Below are 27,359 nucleotides of genomic sequence, written 5' to 3'. Positions count from 1 at the left end.
TTAAATACTAAAGTGGGGTGAGGAACCTTTGGCCTGTGGCCTGATTAACCCACAAGGCCTTGGAGGTTGGCCCGTTGGGCTGTTCTGGGCAGATCATGCCTGGCTTTCCCCTGCTCCTGATTCTTCCTCTCAGTGTGTTCCCAATTATTTCTTTTCTTTGAATGAAAAGCTCACCAGCATTCTGATGCAAAGGAGCACACTTAGAGTGAATTCAAACTGGCATCCTTGGTGTAAATGCAGCAAATGTACCTGCTGTTGTGAAGTGTGAATCAGCCTCTAATTTGAGCCTTAGAGACTGCATTCTCTTAAGTCCTGGCCAAAGAAAAGAGGCGGAAGCATTTTGACTCTTTAAAATCAAAGGCTCGTGAACTTTCCTCCTGTTGGGATAGGTGAGCAGGAACAAACAGTCTTGTTTACTCTGGGATGGCGGTGCTCACAGCTCCATAGAGAAAGGCAGCAGCCCATGAATGATGACCCAAGTTACTCAAGAAAGGTGTGAGGTTTGCATTGACAAGGATAATTATTCCAAGGAGGCAACCGGGAAATAATATCTGAATCAGGATTGGGTGAGCAATCCTAGGTGTCCCTTGGAGGAAAGATTGGGACCACGTCATGTAGTCTTTAATAGGCAGCTGATTAAATTCATTGTGTAATCACTGTATTCATCCCTAGCTTGATGAATGAGATGCTTGTGCTAAACAACATGATGCCACACTGTTATTATGCAAATCTGATTTGACCATGTACAGTTGTGGTTGCCATACCTCAAAAAGGACACGGTAAAGCTGAGGAAGGATCAGGAAAGGGCCCCTCAAATGGTCAAGGGTCCGGAGCAAGCTTTGATAGAGGTGTGGAAGATGGTGCAGAGAAAACAGATAGAAAAAGGTTTTTCTTCCTCATAACGCTAGAACTCAGGGCCATCCAGTGAAGTTGTGTGTTGGAATATGCATGACAGACCAAAGGAAACAGTGCATTGTTTAATTGTGGAATTTAGCCACCAATGTAGATTGCTTTAAAAGGCTGTTAGACATATTCATTGAGGTTATAAGGCTATTTTGTGCCTCCACTCCCTGAGACAGTACAGTGGTGCCCCGCAAGACGAATGCCTCGCAAAACGAAAAACGCGCAAGACGAAAGGGTTTTTCGGTTTTTGCGTCGCTTCGCAAGACGATTTTCCCTATGGGCTTGCTTCGCAAGACGAAACTTCTTGCGAGTTTTTTTTCCTTTTTCTCAAAGTGACCGCAAAGGCGAGCTCCGGTCGCGCGGCCGAGGGAAGCCCCACTGTGGGTCGTCCAAAGTCAGCCCGAGCACGCCACTCACCTAAAAGGCATGGAGAGACGGAGGGAGCGCGCGAGGATCCCGGTGCAGAGGAGGCTCCTGCAGCAAAATAAAGGCAGTCGGCAGCCGGAGGGCTCCAGGACCCGGAGCTGCGGCGGGGCCGTCGATGGCGTTGCTGGAGACTCCTCCCTCTGGGCCTCGCTCTCTCCGCCTTCGCCGCCGCTTGCCCTGCCTGCGATCGGCTGGGCTCATCGCTCCACTCTGCAGAGCGCTGCGCAAAGGCGCGGCGGGACAGGTGTCCGGGGACGCTTTGGCTGAGCGCGCCCCGGGATCGGAGGTGCGGGGTGCTTGCTGCAGATCTTATCTTCCGGGGTCGCTGGGATGGCGGCGGTCGGGGCTTGTGTTATGTAAGCGCGTCAGGAGGGACTGCTTAAGAGGCCGGACGAGGCTTATGCAATGGCCAGATGCTCCCTAGGGGTCGAGGCTTGCAGTTGCGGGAACGAGTTTATACCTGTAGCCGCTAAGCCGCTAAGCCGCTAATAGCCGTGCTTCGCAAGACGAAAAAACCGTAAGACGAAGAGACTCATGTAATGGATTAATTTCGTCTTGCGAGGCACCACTGTACACCTCTGTATACCAGTTGTTTGGGGTCACAAGTGGGGAGAGTGTTGCTGTGCTCAGGTCCTGCTTGCAGGCTTCTTATGGGCATCTGGTTGACCATTTTGAGACCAGGAGGGACTAGATGGGCCTTTGGTCTAACTTGGGTCTCCAGCTGTTTTTGGACTACAACTCCCACCATCCCTAGCTAGCAGTACCACTGATCAGGGATGGTGGGAATTGTAGTCTAAAAACAGCTGGAGACCCAAGTTTGGGAAACCCTGGTCTAATCCAACAGGACAGCTCTTATGCTTTGTACTACAGTTCCCATCTGCACCAGCCAGCATGGCCAGTGGTCAGGGACCGTGAGAGATGTAGCCGAAAATGTTTGGAAGACATCAGGTTGGAGAAGGCGGTACTAAACTGAGATCAGAAACCAGGTGGATTTCACCGCCTGGCTTCTATCTCTCCCCTCTTATTTGCTATATGAAAGGTAATAATTTGCAGGCCTTTTCTCTGAAGAATCCGAATAGGCTAGATGCAGCACAGCAGGACAAATGCCTGCCAGGTTTTTGGACTGGTAATACATCTCTGGTTGTGACACTTGACGGTCCCTGGGGGCAGAGGCACCAGGCAACTTATAAGGCCCACCTCTGCGCCCCCCCCCCGCTTGCAAATTGTGACCTAGCTGTAGCCGACAGCCTTCCCACTCCAGGAATAACTGAACGGCAAGTGCTGAATCAGATGAAATTGATGAATTACTGCAGTGACAGGGGGATGGAGGGGTGGGGGAACTCTGTGTGTATGTGCCTGGCGTGTCTGTGTGTGCAGGAGTCCTCCCACACACTCCCCGGCTGATTCTCAGTGCCGGGAGCTGTGCTCCAGCTAAGAGCGTGGTGTCTAAATGGCAAAGCCGGGAGAGAACTGTTCTCCGATGGCAGAAGCCCATCTGAAGTGACGGAGGATGCTGATTCTTCTCCGGGGGTTTCTTTTGGGGGTCTCTGCTTCCTGGAGCAGGGTTGCGCTGCGTTGTTAATTAGAAACCCTCTTCTGGCAGCTGAGCTTGACCCATCCTACCTCTTTCCTCCGCCAACCAACGCAGGGTTTGTTTCCAGTGCCCTAAAAGGCAAGGACTGGGGAAGGATGCCAATTCTTCATGCATCATAAGCTGCGTATACAACTGTAGAGGCCTCAGATGTACTGACAGCAGCTTCCCTCTTGTGTCTCCAGGGGGCTTAGGGCACAGCTGCCGCCGCCGCCGCCGCTTGATAGCAAGAATCCAGACTCCAAGGCTGATTCTGGGAACTTCGTCAGGACCAACTGAGAGACAAAGCCTTGTGCGAACCAGGATCCAAGCATTCCCTTTTCCCCACCCGGTTAATCCCAGTGGCATTGTTATCTGTGTCTAAGCCTGTCTGGCAGTTTTCCCCAGGTATGTAGCAATTTTAATAAGCTTTTCTTTTTCGTGAGTGAGGTTTAAGCTTCCGAGTGCCTAGCCATCTCTTAAAACTCAGTTGTTTTGTTTATATTGAAGTCTCACGTCTAGTTTGGCTCCAGGTGTTTCACGCAGTTTAGACAACTGAGGATTTTGATGCGCCTTTCAGCCTTGTAATGAGGCAGTGCCAATCTTTTGACGTGGGCACCCATTACATTGAGAAGCTGACAGACTCCACCCTTAGTAATATCCAAAGCTGGCTTACGCGAAGTCAGACCACTGACCCATCTTAGCTTAAAAAGTGCCTAGGCTGATTGGCAGGAGTTCTCCAGACAAGGGCCCTTGCTAGCCTTACCTGGGAATGACTGGGATTGTACCTGTCGCCTTCTAATGCAAAGCATGAGTTCTACCACTGGGTTACGGCCTTTCCCCCCTAATTATGGTGCATGGAGTGAGGTGCATGGGAGCTTAATGGTGGAGAAGCTGCTTCCCGGAGAATTTTGGGCTTGGCAGGAGAATGTATTTTGGACTGTGTTTTTTTATTTCCCTTGTAATTTAGTTTTATGATTTGGTGTGTTTTCTGGTTTCATGTGTGGTCAGGCGCTTCAAGTCCACCTCAGTGGGGAAAGAGCAAATTGCAACTCGTAAAAAATAAAATGTGTGTCCTCTGGAAAGAGCTGATGATTTTCGTGCTTAGGAGAACGTATACTAATCCTACAGAGTGAGTCTCAAATATACAAGTGTCGAGTTGTTGCTGTTTTAAAACGCTGATTCGTTGTTAAAAGGTACCCAAAGTTAAGAGAATTTGTAAATTATGCTTTTTGGGGGGCGGGCCTGTAAACATAGTGTTGTTGCTCTTTCATTTGAAAATTACCATGTTTTAGTGGTGGAAAGGGCTGCTGCCAATTAGTGTGTAGTGAGGTAGGAGGAGCAATCTTCTGGTTCAAAGGCAGCTTATTATTCATTTATTTATAGAATTTGATAGTCACTTTATCTTGCCCAAGGCAAACCAAAGCAACTTACAACCAAGCGGACAATTTGGTTGCTCCAAGTCACAGGCATGGCCAAACTTGGCCCTCCACCTCACCTGTTTTGGGACTACAACTCCCATCATCCCTAGCTAACAGGACCAGTGGTCAGAGATGATGGAAATTGTAGTCCCAAAACAGCTGGAGGGCCAAGTTTGGCCATGCCTGCTCCAAGAGGAGCTGTCTTGATCCTTTCAGTTCTGAAGAAAAATAGCCCACTGCTTTCCTATACTAAAGGAACCTCCTTCCTCCTCCAAAATAAAAATAAAAATGGGAGGCCCCCATGCAAAGGAAGGAGCTCACAGAGAGGCAACTAGCTGAGGACTCCCTCAGTTCTGGAGTCGGCCTAATGGAGTGTAGTCTAGGCGCTCCCTGAAGAACACAGCTCTTGCTAGATGAGTCCAAATCTCCATTTAGTCCAGCATTAAAGCTTCCAGCGAGGGCCAGGCAAACGCCTCTGTAAATGGACAAGCAAACAAAGAAGGTGTTGGTGTCCTCATGGCTATTCCTCAGAAGGAGCTGGATTTGAGCACCTAGAATGCTGAAGGCCAAAATACAGGCTTGCATGGGGTTGGGAGTTACCAAGGGAAGTTCTACGACTTCTTAACTCTAAAAACATTTCAGAATGGCAGGAAAACATTTGCAGGTCGTGATATATCATGGGTCACCAATGCAGGAGCTGGATTTGCACCTGCACCCGTAGAAACCCCCCCCCCCGGCTCCCATAGAGTCCCATTCCTGCCTCTCCTCCCCCACTGCCCCAGTCAGTCCCCTGCTGAAATTAGAAATTGAGAAGGTAAAGTCTTGTCTGCTCAGCTGTACTTTTGAGGAAGCTCACCTGCCCCCTTGAGCCGGAAAAAAGAGAAATGCCAAGCCTAAATGCTGGTAGGGAGGAGGGAAAGAGAGTGCGCATGTGTGTGCATAGTTGCAGGGCAAGTGTGTGTGTGGCTCTGGTAGATCTGTGATACCACGGGAGTTGTCCCATTTTGCAAATGTGTCCATGGCCTGAAAAAGTGGACGATCCTTGTGGGTGCAAATTCTCTTCCCTGGGGTAATGGACCAGAGGCTCTTTAAAGTTATCCTTTCAGCCCAGCTTCCCCTGCGATTGCACCCACGTGGATCTCCAGTAATCATGCTCTAATTAAATGAAAATGGGCAGTTGCAGTTTGAGCAGTAGGGTTTTTTAAATTGTTCATTACTATTATATGGATGCTAACTACAGCTGCTGAGCTCATTTACGTCCCACATAAACAATTAGGACTAATTGACTGCTAATTATTCCAAGAGAAATGTATAGCCTGGTGAAAATCACTTAGTTCCTAGCCAACTACTTTTTTTTTTAATTAAAAAAAATCAAGCTCTAAATACAAACTTGCACAGGAAAGTAAAGGGGTCCTGTGTCTTGTGTGTACACATAGTCACACATAGTGTGGTGTAGTGGTTGGGACAAGGGAGACCTGAGTTCAAATCTCCACACTGTCTTGGAGCTTGCTAGTCAATGCCTCTCAGGCTGGCCTACCTCACAGGGTTGGTGTAAGGATAAAATGATGGTGCGGAGAACCATGTACAGTGGTACCTTGGGTTAAGTACTTAATTTGTTCCAGAGGTCCGTACTTAACCTGAAACTGTTCTTAACCTGAAGCACCACTTTAGCTAATGGGGCCTCCTGCTGCTGCTGTGCTGCCGGAGCACAATTTCTGTTCTCATCCTGAAGCAAAGTTCTTAACCTGAAGCGTATGTAACCTGAAGCGTATGTAACCCAAGGTACCACTGTATGTCATTTTATTTGTTTTGGGGGGCAGGGGAAGGAAAGGCAGGTTATAAATGCAGCAAGTAAATAAATTCACATTCTGTGCCTTGCTGAAATGCTCCCTTCCTGATCTCTTCAGTGCTAGCTTGGTTAAGGTGTTCTGGAGCAATTTCAGGGAGGAAGCTACTGCTGGGAATGTGGGAAAGGCAAGCTGCACTGTGGATATAACGGGATCTCAGCCAGGAATTCATTCAACCAGGGCTAAATGTGCTTCTGCTGAGATGCTCTTCTCCTCAAAACAAAACAAAAACCTGCTGTTTTCTTGGAGAAACTGCCCTCTTAGCTGAGGCGTGTTAATGCATAAATAGGTGTATCATAAACAAACATGGGAAAATTTAGGGAAATAGACAGAGATCCTTTGGAGTGTTGAATCCTTTTGCAATTGGACTGTGCCATATGAAAAGAGATGAGAGATTATTCTACAATATCTTGTTTCATGTCCCGTTTTCGTACTTCTGTGTCACTTGCAAGCTATTGGGTGTGATTTTTTTTAATGTTTATTTCTCCTGTGAGTTCATTCCTCTCTTAGGTTCAGAGCCAGCTGTTCAACATCCAGCAAGGTCCACCCCAGGCAAGTACACACACTACCACAACTCAAGTGTAGCTAAGCCCACGATCCCAGGCCCAGCCTCTGTGTGTTTTGCAGAAGCATGACACAGCATTAAAGAGGATGTTCTTGATAAACATACAGAGAGGGCAACTATCCCATTCTGTAGACAAGCCCAAAAAACATGGGATGGTGGGACCTTGTATGTACTGGGTCAGATTTGTTACATTTCTGTATCATTTGCCACTAATAAAAAACCTCTCAAGGCAATTTAGAGCCAGGTAAAAAATAGAATGATAAAATCACATTAATAATGCCTGGGAAATAAAAAATAAAAAAACCAGCTTTGCCTGGTGCTGAAATAATTGCAAGGTTCTTCCTAGGGAGGGGGCTACCTCAGAGAAGGCCTAGTCTATCACTGCCACCTTCCTTTGGAAGTAGCACACAGAAAAGAGCCTCAGATGATGATCTCAGGGCCTGGGCAGGTTCATACTGTAACTTTATCTCATGTTTAGAATTTCACTTATGGCATGGGTGCCCAAATTGCCAAATGCCATGGGTGCCAATGCCTTCTTAGGCTTTGATTCTTTGTAGAGATGTTATGGGGAACAGCACTGCTTATTTGTACAATATCATCCATAAGTACGTTTCTCAGGGGAAAGTAAATATTTACTATGGGAGAATGAGAAAGTGGAAGGATTCTCAATAAGAGCAAGAGAGAACTGATGAGAGAAAACAGATCAAGTCTGGTTTGCCGACCTGGGAGCTGTCCACCCAAGTGTTAGATTGTGAGTCACTTGTCCTAAAGTGTTTTTGTGTACTGTTTCCAGTAGCCTAGCCCAGTGGTTTTCAACCAGTGTGCCGTGGCACCCTGAGGTGCCTTGAATGATGGTCAGGGGTGCCTTGGACAACACTAGCATCTGTTCCTCTTTCCTTCCCTCCCCCCTCTGATGCCCTCTCATGTCTCTGCCTCCCAAAGGATTGCACAACTGTTTATTTCAGCAGCCCTGGCTATAAGCTCCCCAGGCGAGTGGTGCCTCTGCGGCTGGCCAAGGGGTGCTGGTTTCCAGGAGCTGAGGCAGCCCGGGAGTAAGCAAGCAAGCTGGCAAGGGAGTGCAGCCAGCCAGCCCTTGCTGTTGGGAATGGACAGACAAGTGCCAGGCTCCTGTGGGGCAGTGTGAGGAGGCACCACTCTTTGGGGCAGGGGGAGCTCAGAGGCCAGGGGTGGCGGCTGCCCAGACGACTCCCAAGGAGAGAGGAGAGGAGGTTGAGGGAACACTCCACAAGGGAGGGTGTTTGAAAAAGGGTGAGAGGCTGCCAGCTCTGCAGGCAAGGGGTGACATAACTGGGCTCCTGAGCCCCACTGGGGTGCCACAGAATGTAGTTGGCCAAGGGAGCCGTGGAATCAAAACAGTTAAAAAACCTCTGGCCTAGCCAAACACAGAACGTACACGTGGTGTCTGTACTGATGAGCGCATGCTTGCATAAATCATGACTGTTTCCTCAGAAATGCATGCAGGTGGGAGCACATTCCTTTCAAAATCATGTGAGTTGTAATGGGGGGGGGGGAGAGCCATAGTCACACAGGGCTTTTCGTAAGTGTGAATCACATTTTGTGTCACTGTGCAAGAAGCATTTTTGTGGATGTCAGAACCTGGGTAAAAAGCAGCCCTATGCAAGGAGAAGCTGTGGGGGGGAGGAGGAGGAGGAAGAGAGAGGGAGCATCAAAATTAAATGTCTAAAACCTCAGTTTCTAACACTGGTCCCTCCAACTCTATAGTTCTATGATTCTATGAAACACAGGTTTGTTATGGAGCCCAGATCATATGCCACTGTTTGTGGTTCATTTCCTGTCTCGTTTCAATTTCCCTTTGCTCTCATTTGAAATCTCAAAAGTTATTGACCCAGTCAAGACCTGGTCGCTTTGTTCTTTTCTTGGCAAGTGAAAGTGAAGTGTGCTGGAGGTCAGTGCAGCTTTTATTCCCCCTCCCCCAGCTGCTGCATGTCATGACCTGATGTTTGTGCTGAGCTCAGCACTGAGGCCTGTATTGAGACATCTTTCCCAGGCAGAGCTAGCTATCGATTTGTCGGCGGTGCTGAGTCAGTGTAACCAGCTAAAGGCTTCCCTTCCCTCTTTCCCTGGGGGTCTCCACTGACCTTGCGCTCTCAGCAACCCAAGTCATGCACACGGCTGAGCTTTATTCATTTGTCAATTTGGCTCTGGGCAGCAAAGAACAGCTAATCCGAGATGACCCCACTGCCGCACGCTGCATTGCTACAAGATGGAGACCTCCCACTCAGGCATGTCGAAAGACCAGAACGGCAGGAGCAGTGAGCTCAGATGACAAAACCAAAGCATGAGGAGGAAGTTGAGCACATAACTGACATTTAGGGATCCTAAAAATCAAATAACATTTGTGCTGAGTTTTTGTGCTACCCCCCCCCCTTGTAAAACCTAATTTAAACTGACTTTGATCTGCCATCAAATTACATTAATACTGTCTCATTGCAGGGGAGGACGGTTATGAATAGAATTAAGAAAACAAGCCAATACAACTTGCTTGGGCATATTCTTTCGAGTTTTCTTGTAATTAGCTTTTGTCACATCTTCCTATTTCTGTCATCATGATTATTTGTTGAGTCTGGTGCTAGGAAGACTTTAAAGTGGCTTTTGGAGGATGCACACCCACGACAGACTGCATGTTAACAATCACATTTGGAGGTTTGATTATAGGTATTTGCAATCCCCCCCAGCTGGAGATGAAAAATAGAATAGCTCAGATTCTGTTCTAAAGCAATGTTTGCCTGAGGTTGTTTGTCAAAGAAGAAGCTTTGTAGAGTGGCTGGGGAAACCCAGCCAGATGGGTGGGGTATAAATAAATTATTATTATTATTATTATTATTATTATTATTATTATTATTATTATTGTCAACCTTATTTTGTTCATAAAAGCATGAGTTTTTCTAAAGTGGTATGAGCTACTTTGGCTTGTCCCATTATAAAGGTTGAATGCTAGAGACTGAAGCAATTTGCTGACATAGTACCTGTTTCCTAGAATCCAGCATCTGCAAGGATCTAAATGAGGAGGGGGCTTTGCCAAAATGAAGTGAATTGATGTGTATACATAACCTACACAAATGCATATTTAAAAGTTAAGATTTAATAAGGGCTGTGATATAAGAAAAGACTGTAGTGAGAGAGCCTTGCAAGCAAAAGATCCCAGATTCGATCCCTGGCAAATCCAGTTTGACACCATGGAGAGCTGTTTTCCAGTTGGTGTAGAGTTTACAGTGTAGACAGTAAAAAGCTAGATGGACCAAATTTCAGATGTAGTAGAAGGGCAGTTTTACTAGGTCGGTCCCTCTCTTTAAAATAACAGCCTTGCCAACAAAAAATATTGCAAACCTGGGGGGAGGGAGAGTCATATAGGTTCTAAATGACTTACATACTGTAAGGACCTCATTAAAACGCTTAATGAATAGTGATACAGATTGATGACCATTTACACCTAGGGAAGACTAAATGGTTAATGGACAGTAATTCTGAACTGGTACTAGCTCCCTTCTGTTCTTAGTTTGCTATACTTAATTTTTGCAATTGTACACTGGTTACATGCACCAGAGTCTTCCTGATTTGTCATACTGCTTGAATCTAAACACAGCACTTGGGAAATAAGCTGTACTGTTTGTACTTAGAATTGGGACGTTAAGCGTGCGTAAAATTTGGCACAGGTTAGTAGGCGGCCAGTATCTCATGACATCTGTCATGCTATTTAGGAAATGCTTCTTTAACAGTTTCCAGGTACAGTGGATGCTTGAGTTGTGAACATGATCCGTGCAGGATACACGTTTGCAACCCGCAGCGTTTGCAACCTGCAGCGGCGTGTCTCCGCATGCACGGGTTGAGATTTGGCGCTTTTGTGCATGCGCAAAGCGCGATTTAGCACTTCTGCGCATGTGCGACCGCCGAAACCCGGAAGTAACACATTCCGGTACGTCCAGGTTTCGGTGGTCCGTAACCCAAAAAAACGCAACCTGAAGTGGCTGTAACCCGAGGTATGACTGTATAGGGAAGTTGGCCTTTCTGGTGTTGGTGATTTGCTTTATTGTATTGTCTGAAACAGAACAGCTATGCGGTGCAAAGTGACTTTGGCCACATTCGCACAATACATTCAAAGCGCTATGATGCCACTTTAAGCAGTCATGGCTTCTGGGAGCTGTAGTTTATTAAGGGTGCTGAGAGTTGTTAGGAGAACTCTAATTCCCCTCTTCCTCCCCCCCCCCCCCCGCCAGCTACAGTTTCCAGAGTAGTTTAACAGTCAATCCCTCATATTAAGGAACTCTGGGAATCATAGCTCTGGGAGGGGAATAAAATCTCCAGCACCCTTAAACTACAGCTCCCAGAATTCTTTGAGCCATGCCTGCTTAAGGTGGTACCATAGTCCTTTATGGTGTGAATGTGGCCTACTGTTTATCAGTTCATGTGAGAACTGGAAGGAGGGAATAAAAAGCAGGACCTTGAGAAAATCCAAATGGAAAAGAAGTATAAATGGAAACTGTTGAGAGGAATCTTTGAGCCTGGCACAGTAGTGTGTTGTTCCCCTTGTGAGTGTCTGTGCACTTAACATTATGGATGATTTCCCCAGTACTAATGTAGCTCTTCTGTTTGCATTGTTGAGGTAACCAAGGTTTTAGTTTAGGAAAAACTGAGCCAGAGGGATGCCTCTGCATTTGTTTTGTGAGAAGGGACGTAGGAGACAGATTGCTGTGAAACTGACTGGATATTGCAGGGAAGCAAGATTGGTATTCGGTAATATTGTTTGGCTGACTGAAGAAAGAAGGTCAGTGCTTGTGGAATCCCCTCCAAGAACTTCAGAGCACAGATGGAGAACCTCATATTTGCACATTCCCCCCAGACTCTCATTTGAGCTAACCAGGAGTGCAGAGCTCCCAAGAAATGAGATTACATTCTTAAAAAATCTCTCATTAACATAATTAGCAAGTGTCACCAACCCTGGTAGATCTGACAGGAAGGCTCAGTGGGAGTTCAAGGGAAGACAAAGAAAAGGAATACTGATGATGTGGCAAAGCTGTGTCTGCTTCAGCAGGAAGAGGCAGGAGTCTTGATACCCTGGACTAAAAAGATAAGAGACATCCCAACTCTTGTTTTCTACTCCGTGCCTATGAGCATTTGGTTTTGATCAGATCTGTAAAGTAGGGAGAACGGGATGCACCTAAAATCAGAATAGAAATGGCTATGTGCACCCCCTTTATTTTTCTACGCAAAGATGCTTCTATGTGTGAAAATGTGTGAAAATTATTAGTGCTTCTTAATGTGTGAAGGTCTCACATCCTTGTATAGGGAAGGTATAATTGGCTGCAGTTTCCCAGCATGTGTACATCACATGTAAACATTGTAAAACCTCAAATGTTGAGGCTGCTGAAGAGGCCAGAGCCCATGTTGGCTGAGAGTCCTGGAAGACCTGCTCTCTGCCTTGCAGGCCTTTTTCCACCTGGCCTGGAAGGTCGGGGCCCGGACTGACTCCAACTGCAAAAGCTGAGGCTGCTGAACAGACACTTTGGCTGGGGTGTTATTTGGCAGTTTAGGGGGGTTGTTACCGTTGAGTTTTGTATCTTTATTTTAGATCCTTCCATTTATGTGGAAATTGTGCAGTGTGGTTGTGTCTTTTTTAATGTTTTAATGATGCTTTTGTTATGTTGTAGTTATGTATTTTTTCATGTTACAAGCCACCTTGAGCATGGTTTGATCTGAGGAAAAGTAGCATAAAAATAAAATTATATATGTATGTAAACACACTTGAGCCAATTGGCCATTACTTCTCGGCCTAACATGCTTCATAGGATTATTGTGATGGTAACACCCATGGAAGAAGCCATGGAAAGTGCTTTCTTGCATAGGAAAGCTAAAAACTGGAAACAGCCAGAATGCTGACCCTGAAAAGCCTTCTCTGTGCCAGCGAAAAATAAACTCAAAGCTGCAGGTTCCTAGGAGTCTCTCTGGTCCAGACGCTCTCTCTGTGTGAGGGTCACTCTTGTTAACAAAAGGGGAATGAATTATGCAGCAATTGGCAGTGCCAGATGGTGACTTCCCTGCTGTTTACATAAAGAGGGGAGGAGAGAGAAGGCAGGCACAGGCAGAAAGGAGCTGCACACTCAGACAGAGGGCAGATTTCACTATTACTCTGCTGCCATTTTGAAAGACAAAAGAGACTTATTTCCACTGCCCATTTGAAGGAGGGAGTTGGCTTCCCTCTGTCTTGGGAGACAATGGAGGAGTGCGCCTTTGGGGGTGAAGTCAAACTGTTGGAAATGCCTGCTGTGGCTTATAGAGACCGATAAGGGAGAGACATGTTTTGTTGCAGGTGGGGCAGATGAAAGTGCCTGGTTGTGCTGCTGCAGATGCACCGTGGCGTTTCTTCTCTGTGTGTTCCTCCCATCAGTCATTCCTCCTCTGGTCACTGCTATGGATACACAACCTGACTGTCTGTTGAAAGAGGGAGACTGTGGCCACACCTTCACACCATACAGTTAAAACACTATGATACCACTTTAAACATGGCTTTCCTCAAAGAATCCTGGGATCTGTAATTTGTTAAGGGTGCTGAGAGTTGTAAGGAGATCCCTGTTCCCCGCTCAGAGCTACAGTTCTCAGAGTAGTTGAACATTAATTTCCAAATTAGGGTGCTTCACACATACTTATTGTTTTATTTCATTTAGTTATATTTTTATTTTAAAAAATATGCCAGCTTGTGTGTTTTTTTACTTTTCAGAGTTAGCTGTATTTTTAATAATTATTTTATATTGTTTCGTGTAAATCAGAAGTTTTTGTTGATTAAAGAGTATGTAAATCGTGTGTATGCATGCCACTTTAAAAAAGCTTATCACATGCAGCATGCAACGAGTTTAGTGGAACGAATTTGCTGTGTTTGTTCTACCTCACTGCCAAACATGTCCTGTTTAGGTTGATCATTAGAAACAAAGGAAGTTGGCAGGTGAAAACAAATGCTTACAGGCCTGAGCAATTCAGTGGCTGCCAATTTAGCTGGATGTCTGAAGATCTAAGCGGGACACTCCTGCCTCTCAAAACAGATGTTTGTTTTGCAAGGGTTGGTGGGGTGTGGCAAGACACGTTTCACTGGATTATTACAAAGAATGATGCAAAGAATACCGGAGGGCCTGTACAGCTAAAGTCACTCAGTTTCCACAAGTTATTGTTTGTTTTTTGTTTTTGTTGTGTAGCGGACTGACTTCACCGCAGTGGTGATGATGGCTGATCCTGGTGTCTGGAACGGAGTCTGAATCTGGGAATGACTCTTCTCGGGTATGAATAAAAAAGAAACCACAAGTGTAAAGAGGATAGAGGATAGACTCCTAAGTCCTTGTCCTAGAGCATGAGGCAGAGCAACAGTGGGTGGTGTTGCACTCAGATCCTGCTTGTGAGCTTCCCACAGGCATTGAGTTGCCATGGAGGACAGGAGGTAGGACTAGATGGGCCTTTGGCCTGATCCAGCAAGGAGGGCTCTTCTTAAGTGAGTTCACTGCAACTGGTGCTTTGCCTCCTCCCTGTCATTGGGACCATTTAAGAGCCGTTGGAAAACAAATACAAGAATTGCTTTGCTGGTTCAGGCTGAGGTCTATGTAATCCAGCAGCCTATTGTTCATTGTTCTTGGTGATTTCAGAGTGAACAGGGCTGTACCCATGTCTTAACAGTTGAACTCCAAATCCCATCCTCCCTGACCATTGGCTGGGCTGGCTGGAGCTGATGGGAGTTAGAGTACATCAAAGTCCAGAGGGTCGTAGGTTAGCCACCCCTGTTTTAACAGATGGGAGACAAGACACAGACCAAGCAGTTAGTGCAATTTCACCCATATTTCCAAATTACACCAACACTTTGCTTCTCCATGGTCTTTCTGCTGTGCTTCACTAAACTATGGTTTGGATTATCTTGTCATCCAAATCTGAGTTCGTGCTTTAGCTCTTCTGGACAAACCAGAAGCTGTAAACTATAGGACAAACCTTGCTTACAGCTTTTAGTTAGTCTGGAAATAGCTAAATCACAAGCCCAGATTCAGATGACACACTGCGCCAAATTGTGGGTTAGCACAGTGCAGCAATGGACCGACCACAGTGCAGAGTAGCTGCACTCTCCTCTACCAGAAACTGCACAGTTGCACATGTTTGCTAAACTATGGTTTGGTATAGCATGGTATGCAAACCAAGCCAGTATCTCTTTGGTTAGATGTTTCCTGGCGGATTGCTGGATCATATTGCTTATTAGTTCAAGGATTGTATTGCATTTGAGTTTTTAAAATGATGTTATTTGCATATGTTATCTGTATTTGTATACTGAGTTTGCTGCATATCTTAAAGTCCATGATCTTTTACTGTTTTTAAAGTCTTTGGCTCCTTATTGTAAACCCCTTCAAGATATTTTATGTATTGTAAGCAGCATGTAAGCTTACTAAATAAATAGAGCTTTTAAAGTCTCTTTCAACCCTGCCCCTCTTAACTTTACCCAGGTATTTTACAGAGTAAAGCTCTCTAGGAGACCACCAGCTTCATAGATGGACAGGATGTACAGAACTGATCCTCTGGCAGGAAACTGGAGCTCCATCTCCCTGGATGACTCCATATTCCTGGATGCCCAAAACAACAGCACAGAGCAGTGCTTCAACGCCCATTCCCGCAGCTCCGTCCTGCAAGGGCTGCCGTTTGGCGGTGTACCCACGGTGCTTGCCCTTAACTTCATCATCTGGTTGGTGAGTGAAGACGGAAGGTCCTTAATATCTCATTATTAACCATTTACTCGGGATCCACATTGCTTCACATTCAGCTTCACATTCAGCTTCACATTCATTATTAGATAAGCCGTTTGCTCTTGTTTCAACTCTTCCCAGTGTCTATGCATGCATACTATCTGTATATACTATCCACAGTGGCTATAATTTGCCTTGGGGGACGCAGGTGGCGCTGTGGTATAAGCACCAATTCTCTTGGACTTGCCAATCAGAAGGTCGGCGGTTCGAATCCCCGCAACAGGGTGAGCTCCCGTTGCTCTGTCCCAGCTCCTGCCAACCTAGCAGTTTGAAAGCACACCAGTGCAAGTAGATAAATGGGTACTGCTGCGGCCAGAAGGTAAACAGTGTTTCCATGTGCTCTGGTTTCCGTCACGGTGTTCCGTTGCACCAGAAGCGGTTTAGTTGTGCTGGCCACATGACCCAGAAAGCTGCTATGGACAAACACCAGTTCCCTCCGCCTGAAAGTGAGATGAATGCCACAACCCCATAGTCGCCTTTGACGGGACTTAACCATCCAGGGGTCATTTACCTTTTTACCTTTTTTTAATTTGCCTCCATTGTCAGAGTCAATATGCCTCTGACTACCAGTTTCTGGAAACAGTAGCTGTTGTTCTCATGTTCTGCTCCCTGGTTTCCCTCAGGCATCTGGTTGGCCACTGTGAGAACAGGATGCTGGACTTGATGGGCTGTTGGCCTGATCCAGCAGGCTCTTCTTACGTTCTTGTTTCCAAAAATACAAATCACTGTCTTGTTTCCAAAACGGGAAGCGGTTAGAAGAGAACACACTAAAAATGTTCCACACTGATATTAGCTTACCTTAAAAAGTCATATGCAGATGTTTCTCCATCCTGAGTTTGCCATGTTATCAGTGCTGCTGTATGTAGAATAACGCTTGATAATTGATGACACTGCTGTACACAGTTCATGTTATTCTGCTTCTAAAGAAAGTTGCTTCTTTCTGATAAAGCCTAGGGTGGAGCTACATGTTACAACATAAAACAGAACCCCCAACCCCAAGTTATCCTTATACCACTAATGTTGTATGGTGTTGGGAGACTTGCTGGGAAAACTGCAAGTTAGGTAAGAAATGTTTAGTCCCTCCTCCATATTTTTCGCCTTTTCCAAGTCCAGGAGTCAACTTAAAAGGGAAATTTGGCTTGAGTGTTTGTGTGCTTTGCAAGGGAAGACCAGCAGGCATGATAAAGGTTAAACACTCCCTCTTCCTTCCTGGCCATTCATTCTCCCATCTCACTTTCACAGTATCTCAGCAAATGCAGGTTTGGGCATGAATTTTTGTTTAGCTAACAACTTGTGCTGCCCTTTAACAAAATACCAAAATGTGTGAAAGCAGAAGTGTTCGGCAAGACAAATGGTAGTGGTGGTGGGGACCACCCCCTCCCACCACAGAAACATGGACCTAATATGTGTGGAATATAGCACTTATGGAACACTTAACTCGCCATGGGAGGTGATAAGAGGAATCACAAAGAAAGATGGGTTTGACTCTGTAGGGTCTCGATTTATATCATTTATTAAAAATAGTACAGTAACCTCCCCTCAGTCGTAGCAGCAACTATTGAGAAATTATCTTAACACTTAAGACTGAAGTATACCCTGTGGATGTGAGCTGAATTTGTAATGGAAAAGTTGTTCCAAGTTTGTTTTGATGCTATGTGGATGACTGCATACAAGGTTTATTATTATTATTATTATTTATTGAATTTCTTGGTTGCTTTATCTTGCGACAACCCAAAGCGACTTACAACCAACCAAACAAAAAAACTGCACATAGATACATTAAAAACAAGAGGAAAAAGAAATATGTTTAAAACATCTCACATCTACCCGGACACTGAGGTCCAGCGCCGAGGGCCTTCTAGTGGTTCCCTCACTGCAAGAAGCCAAGTTACAGGGACCCAGACAGAGGGCCTTCTTGGTAGTGGCACCCGCCCTGTGGAACGCCCTCCCACCAGATGTCAAAGAGAACAACAATGACCAGACTTTTAGAAGACATCTGAAGGCAGCCCTGTTTAGGGAAGCTTTTAATGTTTGGTGCATTGCTGTATTTTAATATTATTATTATCATCACCCTTTTCTAAAAGGCCATACATAATTAAACACCAAAGGCCTGGTTTTGCCTGGTGCCTAAAGATACGTAATGAAGGAACCAGGTGAGCCTTCCTGGGGCGAGCCACCAAGACCTGTTCTTGTGTTGCCACATTCTGGACATTTCATAGACAGGCACACGAAGAAGGGCCTCAGATGATGGTTGCTGGGTCTGGGTTGGTTCATATGAGGAGAGGCTGTCCCTGAAGTATTGTAATCCTGAGCCATTTAAGGCTTTATAGGTTAAAAAAGAAAACCAGGCTTCTGTCACGATGTGAGGCCATAGATAAAGGGGAAGGACACGTCTTAAGGGTGGCCTCCTCTCAGTCCCATGAAGAGGGTCCCCTAAGCTGTTGCTTTTCTGTCTCCTCCAGTTCCTCCTGCTGGTTTTCTCCTGCCTTCGGAAAGCAGCTTGGGACTATGGGCGCCTGGCCTTGCTTATGGACAATGACAGGTAAGAATTCAGCTTTCCTAAAAGGATGGAGAATAATAGGAGGGCAGTTTTCTGTTACCCAAAATAATAGCCCCAGGAAAGGTTGACTGGTGCTGCTGGGCTGGCAACAAGGGCAGCGGCCAGCAGCAGCCCCAAGATGGGATCCCAGTGGGCAAAGATGTCCTAGAATCTGCATGGCTGAGGGAGTGTAAGAATGATTGAAGGGGTCCCTCCAGTGCCTGCTGTACAACATGCATGGAACCCGGATCAAGTCAGCTTTCTTACCAAGGAAACAAAGTTTTCTAGTGCACATGAGCATGTGTTCACTGCTCTGACGGCAGAAACCTCAGAATGCAGCACAGCAGGAGGAATTCAGCAGCACATTATTTTGATAGTTCTGTCAGCGCAAACATTTCTGCTTGCCAGACAGAATGGTCTCCCCTTCCCTCTCCCCGCTCACTGTTTGGGGGGAGTGTGGTTCTGCCAACCCTCCAAAGTGGATTTGGGGGAGGTGTGGGGAGAGGAGAGGGGAGAAAGCCCTGTTGCAGTAGCAGAAACCCTTGTGCTGGCTTCTACTTGTTTCACCAGGTTTGTTGAATCCAGCCAATTGAGATCATAGATAGATAGATAGATAGATATACCGTATTTTTCGCTCCATAAGACGCACCTGACCATAAGACGCACCTAGTTTTTAGAGGGGGGATGCAAGGGAAAAAAATACTCTTTAAAGGGAGCGCTGCGCATTGCCTGTATGCATCCCAGGCTCTGCTCAGCACTCCCTTTCACGAGCCGTGAGGAGCGTGTGTGCAGTGCTTGCAGGCTTTTTTCCGGCGGGCTGCCCTTCTCCCTCCTCGGGGAAAAGCCCCCAAGAGCTCGGCTCGGCTCTTGGGGGCTTTTCCAAGAGGTGGGTGAAGGGACAGAGAGGCTAAGCCAGAAGCTAGAACAGCAAAAGGGAGCGCTGCACAGCAATCCCTCTCACTGTTCTGGCTTCTGGGATAGCCGTGTAGCCTGCATTAGCTCCATAAGACGCACAGACATTTCCCCTTGATTTTTAGGAGGGAAAAGGTGCGTCTTATAGAGCAAAAAATACGGTAGATAGATAGATATAGTATTTTTGTTATCTGTATTTTCTTGTGTTAAGTGCAGTGCTTTGATATTTTATGTTTGTTGAGCAGAATAAACAAAAGGATGTTCTAGCTACCTCCATTGTGTTTTAGAACTCTTGCCTATCGCCCTTTGATAAAGTTGCTTGAAGCAGTTTAGAAGAACTGTGTGAATCCGTAGTAGCAGTTGTTGTTGTTTATTATTATTGGATCTAATTATTGTTATGATTTCTCTCCTACCACCCCTCCCCCTTTTTTTAAAATCAGCCGTTTTCCTCCAAGCACATGGAACTCCTATGAGTAATGATATGATGGTGACAATGGGACTGAAACATTGGGAAGATAGGAATTCTTGTGAAAGAAAGGAATCCCCACTTTTTTTAAAGGAGAGTTTGGTCCAGCCCCCACAAGGGGCAGACAACTTTCCCAAAATTACCTCACTTTCTCACCTGAATTTCTCACAGTGAAAAGGAACAATGTTGTGTTTCCCTGCCTGTACTTGGGGCTCCCTATCCTTGAGGGAACTGTTTAAAAAATCCATTGGAGGCAGTGGGGATCTTATTTTTCTTGTACAAATGACCTGAACCTATGCAGGTGAAAGAGAATTCAAAAAAATGTGTTAACAAGTTTCAAATCAGATGAGTTTGCCCTTCCTTCATTGAGCTGGATTAGGACTTATTTCTACTCAGAGTAAACCCATTGACTTCAATGGGATTTAAATTTTATGTTTCAGTGAGCTTTGAGTAGGACTAAGCCTCACTCCAACCAAGTGGGTTTTTTAAAAAAAACAGAGAATTGAAATGGACCCACCTAATCTTCACCTTACAGTAGCTTTCCTTTCCTTCACAAGACATTCCCTATAGGGATTATACTCAAATGGCATGGAATAGCTTCTGGTCACGCTCTTCTAGAAAGTTCTCCTGATCCTTACGCTCTGGGATGTTGGCTATCTGGTGATGGTGGGATTGTTTGGTTATGGTTTTGTTCCCAATCAGGAGGTGAAAAAAATTACTTCTGGTTCGTTTACATGTGTGGGGCACGGGAAACGGTCAAAGTCAACATCTGACACTTTCAATTTTGTTTTTTACAATATCACACTAATGTTGTGGTTCCTGATTTTAGTTGATTTCAAGTGCTATCCTTCATTCTAAAATGACACACTTCCATTGTACGCAGTGGGCATCCCTTATTTCAGACACCACAGCTCTGAAATAACCATTCTTGAAATTCTGATCCAGGATTCCTCTTCTAATATCACTTGAGATTATTTCTGCTGCATCTTCATCTAAAAGGTCTGTCACTTTCCACTGGTAGTTTGATTTGGCTCTGGGTGTCATTTATCCCTTCCCTTCCTTATAGTGCTCCTTTCCTAGATAGTAATAGCAAAGAAGATGAGGTAAGTTTTTGTTCAAATCAGATTTCCCCCCTATTGTTCATGAAGTTTGGATCTCCAACCGCAGTCCTGGGAAAGAGTGGCTGTTGATACGGATCCCGGCCTACTTGCAAAGTGCACATTGGAAGTGGGTGGGAGTCAAAATTCACAGTCTTAAAGAACCCCCACCATTCTGGTTTGCCAGGAAAATCACTGAGCAGAGCTCAGTGCCATGCTGGTTATATGTGTTAATTTAGAGTGCAGCAGCAGGAGGAAGAAGCAAAGTCCTGCTATATCCTCCACAAACTTCTGCCCTTGCCCAATTTCCTTTTCACAGGGAATTTTCTTTCCTCATCCCATGGAAACATTGGCTCTGTGCTGGATCAGTGAGGTCTTATCTGTGATGATGTAACAGATTCAATGATGTCACTTTCCTGGAGCAGAGGCAGCAACTGTGCAGCCATCTATAACTGTGCACCACTATAACCTCGAATAGTGAAAAAGAAATGGAGGAAAATGCTTGGTCTCCCTGTGGTAGCAGAATCCAGGCTGAATTCAGGTGATGGAGAATTGAAGGGCATAGAACATCTGCTTTGCACCAAGAGGGTCTCTGATAGCCCTGAGCTTCTAGCTGCTCAAAAAGGGCCTGGTACACTGGCGTGATAAATATTGTCAAATATTTATCAAATATTGTCAGAAGGATCGAGTTGGTGGTCTGACAGCTTAAGAAGTCCATGGCTTTTGCAGAATCCCAAACTCATACAAACACATTTTTTCTGTTCCACCTACAGAGACCTCTCCCTTGCCCCACACACTTTGAACTTAGGGGGCTCTTTTGGTAGGAGCAAGCAGGGTTGGGGCAATAGAACACGTTCTAATAGTTTAATTGACTGATTCCATGCAATCAAGAGTATGTGGCATATGTGGATATGTACAGCCATAGTGCATTTCATTTAAGATGTTTCTGCTTTTGGCTGCCAGGGAGCCTCCTGCCCCTTCAAGTCAGTACACAACAATACTTGTGAAACTGAAACTGCTTCATTCATTGGAGAAGAGGAGACACTTGATCCCTAGTGGCTTTCTTGAGCTTTAACATAATCATGGAGTGCTGTTGGTGCAGCTTAAAAATGCCCACTTTATCTTTCTCTCTCACCCTTCCTCTTGCGGTCCTCTCTGCTTTCCTGGGTTGTGGGGTGAAGACACTTAACAGTTGGTCTGATCAGAATAATGTTTTTCTTTCTCCTCTTTCCTTTTTCTTCTTCCCCAACTCTCATCCATACTGACCTCCTCTCTTCTCTTCTTCTTTGCTCCCCCTGTGCTTCTCCCAACCACATGCTCTTTCTTTCTGTCTCTCTTGCTGGATACATGAAGCCTCACATCGCTCTTCTATGGAGAGCAAAGTGAAAAGGAGAAATCCCCATCAGAGACCAGCCCACTGGACGCTGACAACAAAGATGTGGTAAGCTTAAGTGGGGAAATTAGGATGGAGCCTCATTCTGCTGAAAGGAGCTTCTGTCACTGTATGTAAATTGGGTCAACCAGACATTCAAGAAAGGGTGAGGGGAGTAGAGATGACTAATGTTTTCAGAGTGAATAGTGCTTTTCTGGAAACCCGCCAATTACGCTATGATATTATTCATCATAAGGCAGACAAATGGGAGGTGATGCTTGGTAGCCTAATGATCTTCATGAATTGCTTTCACTATTTCTAATCCTGCCATTTTCTGAAAAACTGTTCATCGGATTACATTGTTCTTATCTGGAACGTAACAGTGAAACATTGGCTCCCAGTACATTTCTGAGCACAATTCAAAGTGTTGGTGCTGACTTTTAAAGCCCTAAACGGCCTCGGTCCTGTATACCTGAAGGAGCGTCTCCACCCCCATCGTTCTGCGTGGACACTGAGGTCCAGCTCCAAGGGCCTTCTGGCGATTCCCTCACTGCGAGAAGTGAGGTTACAGGGAACCAGGCAGAAGGCCTTCTCGGTGGTGGCCCCGCCCTGTGGAATGCCCTGCCACCAGATGTCAATGAAATAAACCATCTGACTTTTAGAAGACATCTGAAGGCAGCCCTGTTTAGGGAAGCTTTAATTTTTGATGTTTTATCGTGTTTTTAATATTCTGTTGAGAACCGCCCAGAGTGACTGGGGAAACCCAGCCAGATGGGTGGGATATAAATAACAAATAATACTAATTATTTATTTATTAAGAGCCAAGCTGCGTCAGACAAATGGTCCATCTCTCCAAGTCTACTGCCTTTCACAGTGACTAGTACTGTACTGGGTTTTTCTGTGAAAATGCACAGGGAAAGCAAAGGGCACTTACTTGTGCGTTCTTTCTCTTAATGTTTATCTAGGATCATGCTCAGTTACATTGATCTGCACCATATAATTCCAACACAGTTGCAAATGTGGACATATCCCTACTTTTTGGAGAGTGGTAGGAACATCAATAGATCAGCGGTTCTTGCCTAACTGATATCTTTCTGTTTCTCCAACTTCCATTCTAGGGATTCTGTTCCTGGCTCCTGTCAGTCTACCAGATGAAGTGAGTACATGCTACTTTTGGGTGATAACTATTACATGTCTTATTCCAACTTTTTATGTAATTAAATCCTAACACCGTTGCCGTTTTCCGTCAGCCATTTTACTCCGCTAGATGTGTGGACACGAATCCCTATCAAACATGGTTGTAAAGCCACTGCTTAGTCGTCCATTTTGCATTGGACCTGAGAATGTGATGATCTCTGTTGTTTAATGTTTTCTTTCTCTCAAGAAAGGAAAGGAGGGGAAACAGATGGGATTTTGTGGCTCTGTGCTGACATGCCTTCATATCTCTCTCTCTCTCTCTCAAGGGATGAGGAAATCCAAAGCAAGTGTGGAATCGATGCCACCACCTACCTCTCCTTCCAGCGGCATGTCTTGGTGCTGCTTCTGATCATCTGCGTACTCTCAGTGGCTGTGGTCCTCCCTGTCAACTTCTCTGGGGATCTCTTGGGTACGTAGACTGCGCCAGGGCAGGGCACAGAAACCCCTCCAGTTGCTCTCCCACAATGTAATTAGTGGTGCATGGCGACAGAGCTGCATTCGGACCCCAGGCCTGAGGGACCCTTGTCACCATCCTTGTACTGAGCGCCCAAATGCTGCTGTTTGCATAATGTTGGAGGCATGGTTGTGGAAACGAGGGGATTTTTTTAAAGGCATCTCTTGTGACCGTGCCCTCTGGTGTCTGTGACAACTCATATCTCTCTTTCTCTCTCTCTCTCATCTCCCAGGGAAGCATCCAGCTAATTTTGGCCGAACCACAATTGCGAATGTCCCCAAAGAGTACGTGATTTCTTTTCCTCAGAGTTCTGTTGTTTTTGCTGCTTGTAGTGATGACCGTTGGGAACAAATGAGGACCATTTACACACCAAGAGTCCTTCATCAGCATGTCCTGGATCCATTTTTCTTAACATTATAATCCCTCTGTGTGTATGCATGTGGTAAGGTGGCTGCTGTGGTCTAAACCACTGAGCCTTTTGGGCTTGCCGATTGTAAGGTCGGCAGTTTGAATCCACGCGACGGGGTGAGCTCCCATTGCTCTGTCCCAGCATCTGCCAACCTAGCAGTTCAAAAGCATATCAGTGCAAGTAGATAAATAGGTACTGCTGTGGCAGGAAGGTACCGTATTTTTCGCTCTATAACACGCACTTGACCATAATACGCACATCGTTTTTAGAGGAGGAAAACAAGGGGGGGGGGAATTCTGAATGAAACAGTGGATGTATCATTTTTGTGCCTCATGCTGTGGCCACAGACATGTGATCTGATGGTGAGTTTGGGGTAGCCCAATGCAAAAATCCTGAGGATCCCTGTGGATCTGTGCTTTGTAACCACGTTTTTGCACCATTGTGGCCCCAGGCAACAGTGGGTGCGTGATTTTTTTGGTGCAGGCTGTAGCCATGGACATGCTCTGTGATCTGATGGTGAATTTGGGGTGACTCAATGCAAAGATCCCGAGGATCCATGTGGATCCGTGCTTTGTAACCACGTTTTAAGTGGGGAGGGAAGGAAAAACACAGAAGGGACAAGGAGCACGAGAGGGGTGTGCAGAGAAGCAGCTGGCTAAGAATGCAGGAGAGGGGTTTAACGGGAGGGAGGAAAGGAAGGCAAAAGTTTTCACCCACCCAAGCCAGCCCCCCCCCCTCTCCCTCTCCCACCTGCATGTTTTCTGGCTGCCTGCGAGTCCCTAAAATGTTTCCCTGGACGCAGCAGCACCGGAGCACGGAGAGGAATTAGAAGGAAGGACGTGATCCTTTCCTTTCCCCTCTGCTTGCCTGGAGGGGAGGGGATTTGCCTGCTCTTTGTTCCGTTTGAGCAAACAGCAACCGAAACAGAAGAGGGTGGGCAATAAGACCCTGAGGCAGAATGCAGGAAAGCAACAGCTTCCTCTCTCACGGAGCTCCCTCCTCCCTGACGCGCGCAATTGGATTTTTGCCCCTGCACTCGGGCCAGTCAGCTCCAGGGACCACACATTCGCTCAATAACACGCACAGACATTTCCCCTTACTTTTTAGGAGAAAAAACCTGCGTGTTATAGAGAGAAAAGTACGGTATGCGGTTGTGATTATCCCCGCTTAAAAAATGAAGCAACTCTGAATGTGCACACATAATTGGATCACCTCCATACTTTTTAGTATTAACCCACCCACCCCAATTTGTGGGCGTTTTGTTTTTAAGCCTAAGCTTTTAGCACATACCTGTTTCATTTAGTATTGCAGTGCTCCTAGTATGTGGATTAGTGGTATGTGGAGGGGAGTGGGTGGCGCTGTGGTCTAAACCACCAAGCCTCTTGGGCTTGCCGATCGGAAGGTCGGTGGTTCGAATCCGCGTGACAGTGGTGAGCTCCCGTTGCTCTGCCCCTGCTTCTGCCAACCTAGCAGTTCAAAAGCACACCAGTGCAAGTAGATACATAGGTACCGCTGTGGCAGGAAGGTAAGCGGCGTTTCTGTGCACTCTGGCACTCATCACAGTGTCCCGTTGTGCCAGAAGTGGTTTAGTCATGCTGGCCACATGACCTGGAAAGCTGTCTGTGGACAAACGCCGGCTCCCTCAGCCTGAAAGCAGAATTGAGCGCCACACCCCATAATTGAATTTGACTGGACTTAACCGTCCAGGGGTCATTTACCTTTACCTTATGCATGTGTACCCATGTATGTACCTGGTCTGTGCAGTTGATATGAGCAATAAGTTTTTGGTGGAAGCCACAAACAGGAAATGCTTTTATCCTCTACAGCAAAGCAAATATGGGGGGCAGGGGGAGAAGGGAATAATATCAAATCCGCCAGGGTTGGTCACTGGCTGCAAGAATTCTTTTGAACATTGCTACAACCTCATGGCAACAAATTCAGGGTCACTGTTTTTACGCACTGTGCAATTTTCTACCTTCTCGTCTACTGTTGGTCCTTGACCTGTTCCCCATATTTCCATCTCCAACATGCATGACTCTGTGATGATCTCAATGCGTAGGGTAACAAAGATCCAGGAACTAAGGTTCTACTTGGTTCTTTCTTTTACAACTATTGGGAAGCTTTTTGTGTGTGTAAAAATGCAGGGGTAATTTGGGGTACTTCTGGGCTAGCCCTCTCTCCATGAAACTGTGATATTGTTATGTGAAGGTGGAAGTTGTTGCCTACATCCCATAATGAGGAATTCTATGTGTTCCTCAGGAAACGGTTGTGGCTTCCTTATATTCTGGCCAAGATCCCTTGTATTTCCTGTTTGAAAAAAATGTATTTCCTTTTGTCTCCTGTAGTGACCGTCTCCTGTGGCTGCACAGCATCTTTGCCCTCCTCTATTTCATCATCACTGTGCTCTGCATGGCTCATCACTCCATCCAACTTGAATACAAAGAGAATGAGAAGGTAAGAAATTCAGTAGCCCCATTCACGCCTTCCCCTTCTGCCCTTTCAGAGAAACTCTGGGCAATGAGGTGTTTTCATTGTCCTTTACTAAGGGAGATCCTTGGGTCCAAAGCTGGTTTCAAGAAGTTCACACTGGTATGGTTAGAATGCTCTGGAAGGAGGTGGGTTGAAATCCCAAGCCAGCTGTAAACTAATTTACTAGGTGGCCTTTCGCAAATTGCTCAGAAAACCAATGAGGCAAGCGTCTTATGTAGGAAAGACTCCTGTATAAACAATATTTTTAAAATCTTTATTAATGTTATGAACTAGCTGCAGGTGGGAAAGTTAATTTAATTCAAAAGTTTTTTAAAGAGAGAATGGATCCCAGTATGTTTCAGTCAGGTAACCATCCACTGTTGGGGAATTTTGGAGTCTGGTGTCTGTGTCCTTAATGAGAGCTGTGGACCAAAAATGAGAACTCCATCTTGGGTTCCTTTTATTTTAATTTTCATGCCATCCCATAACAAAATTATTTGGGTGGCCTACAATAAGTATTAAAAAAAAACACAAAAGAAAGAAACCCATAAAATAAAGCAGCATAAATATGTGTTTAACAGCTTACCACTTTGCATAGTGTCTTAATGCCTTGGCAAAATTTCAGAATTAAGCTTTATCTGTACAGAATTCTGGATACCCTGCTGATTTGCAGGAGGGGGGTGGTCTGGTCCTGTTGCTCTCGGGTGTCTCCTTTTTTCAGGGACTTTCTCCCTTTCTTCTCCCTAAGGTGGCCCGGACCCTGATGGTTACCAGGATTCCCAAAGATATTATGGATCCCTCCCTAGTCATCAAACATTTCCAGTAAGTGCAACTATAAGTTGATACCCATGCCTCTAAACACATCCCTCCCTCTTCCCCTTTCTTCTCTAGCTAGTAATAGTCACTCACTG

General features: G+C 45.7%; 1 protein-coding gene across 5 annotated transcripts in view; it reads left to right on the top strand.

Moving 5' to 3' along the window:
* TMEM63C (transmembrane protein 63C) overlaps window positions 1-27,359 on the top strand; it is a 65,421-nt gene that overhangs the window by 19,600 nt on the left and 18,462 nt on the right. Inside the window, exons 2-12 of one of the 5 annotated variants that reach the window (XM_080977886.1) lie at window positions 3,106-3,307; window positions 13,956-14,037; window positions 15,237-15,476; window positions 17,996-18,075; window positions 19,425-19,457; window positions 21,901-21,988; window positions 23,038-23,075; window positions 23,383-23,525; window positions 23,803-23,854; window positions 26,325-26,433; window positions 27,197-27,270. In XM_080977886.1, the coding sequence (XP_080834012.1) occupies window positions 15,282-15,476; window positions 17,996-18,075; window positions 19,425-19,457; window positions 21,901-21,988; window positions 23,038-23,075; window positions 23,383-23,525; window positions 23,803-23,854; window positions 26,325-26,433; window positions 27,197-27,270 (812 nt within the window). In that variant the 5' untranslated portion in view covers window positions 3,106-3,307; window positions 13,956-14,037; window positions 15,237-15,281. Of the gene's footprint in view, window positions 1-2,910; window positions 3,308-13,955; window positions 14,038-15,236; window positions 15,477-17,995; window positions 18,076-19,424; window positions 19,458-21,900; window positions 21,989-23,037; window positions 23,076-23,382; window positions 23,526-23,802; window positions 23,855-26,324; window positions 26,434-27,196; window positions 27,271-27,359 lie in introns of those variants that run through there. The other 4 variants (XM_080977885.1, XM_080977887.1, XM_080977888.1 and 1 more) reach the window with 4 other exon arrangements.

Source organism: Podarcis pityusensis (assembly GCF_964106645.2).
Source record: "Podarcis pityusensis genome assembly, chromosome: 1".
In the NCBI taxonomy this organism is placed as follows: Eukaryota; Metazoa; Chordata; class Lepidosauria; order Squamata; family Lacertidae; genus Podarcis; species Podarcis pityusensis.
This window is presented reverse-complemented; position numbering and strand designations above follow the sequence as displayed.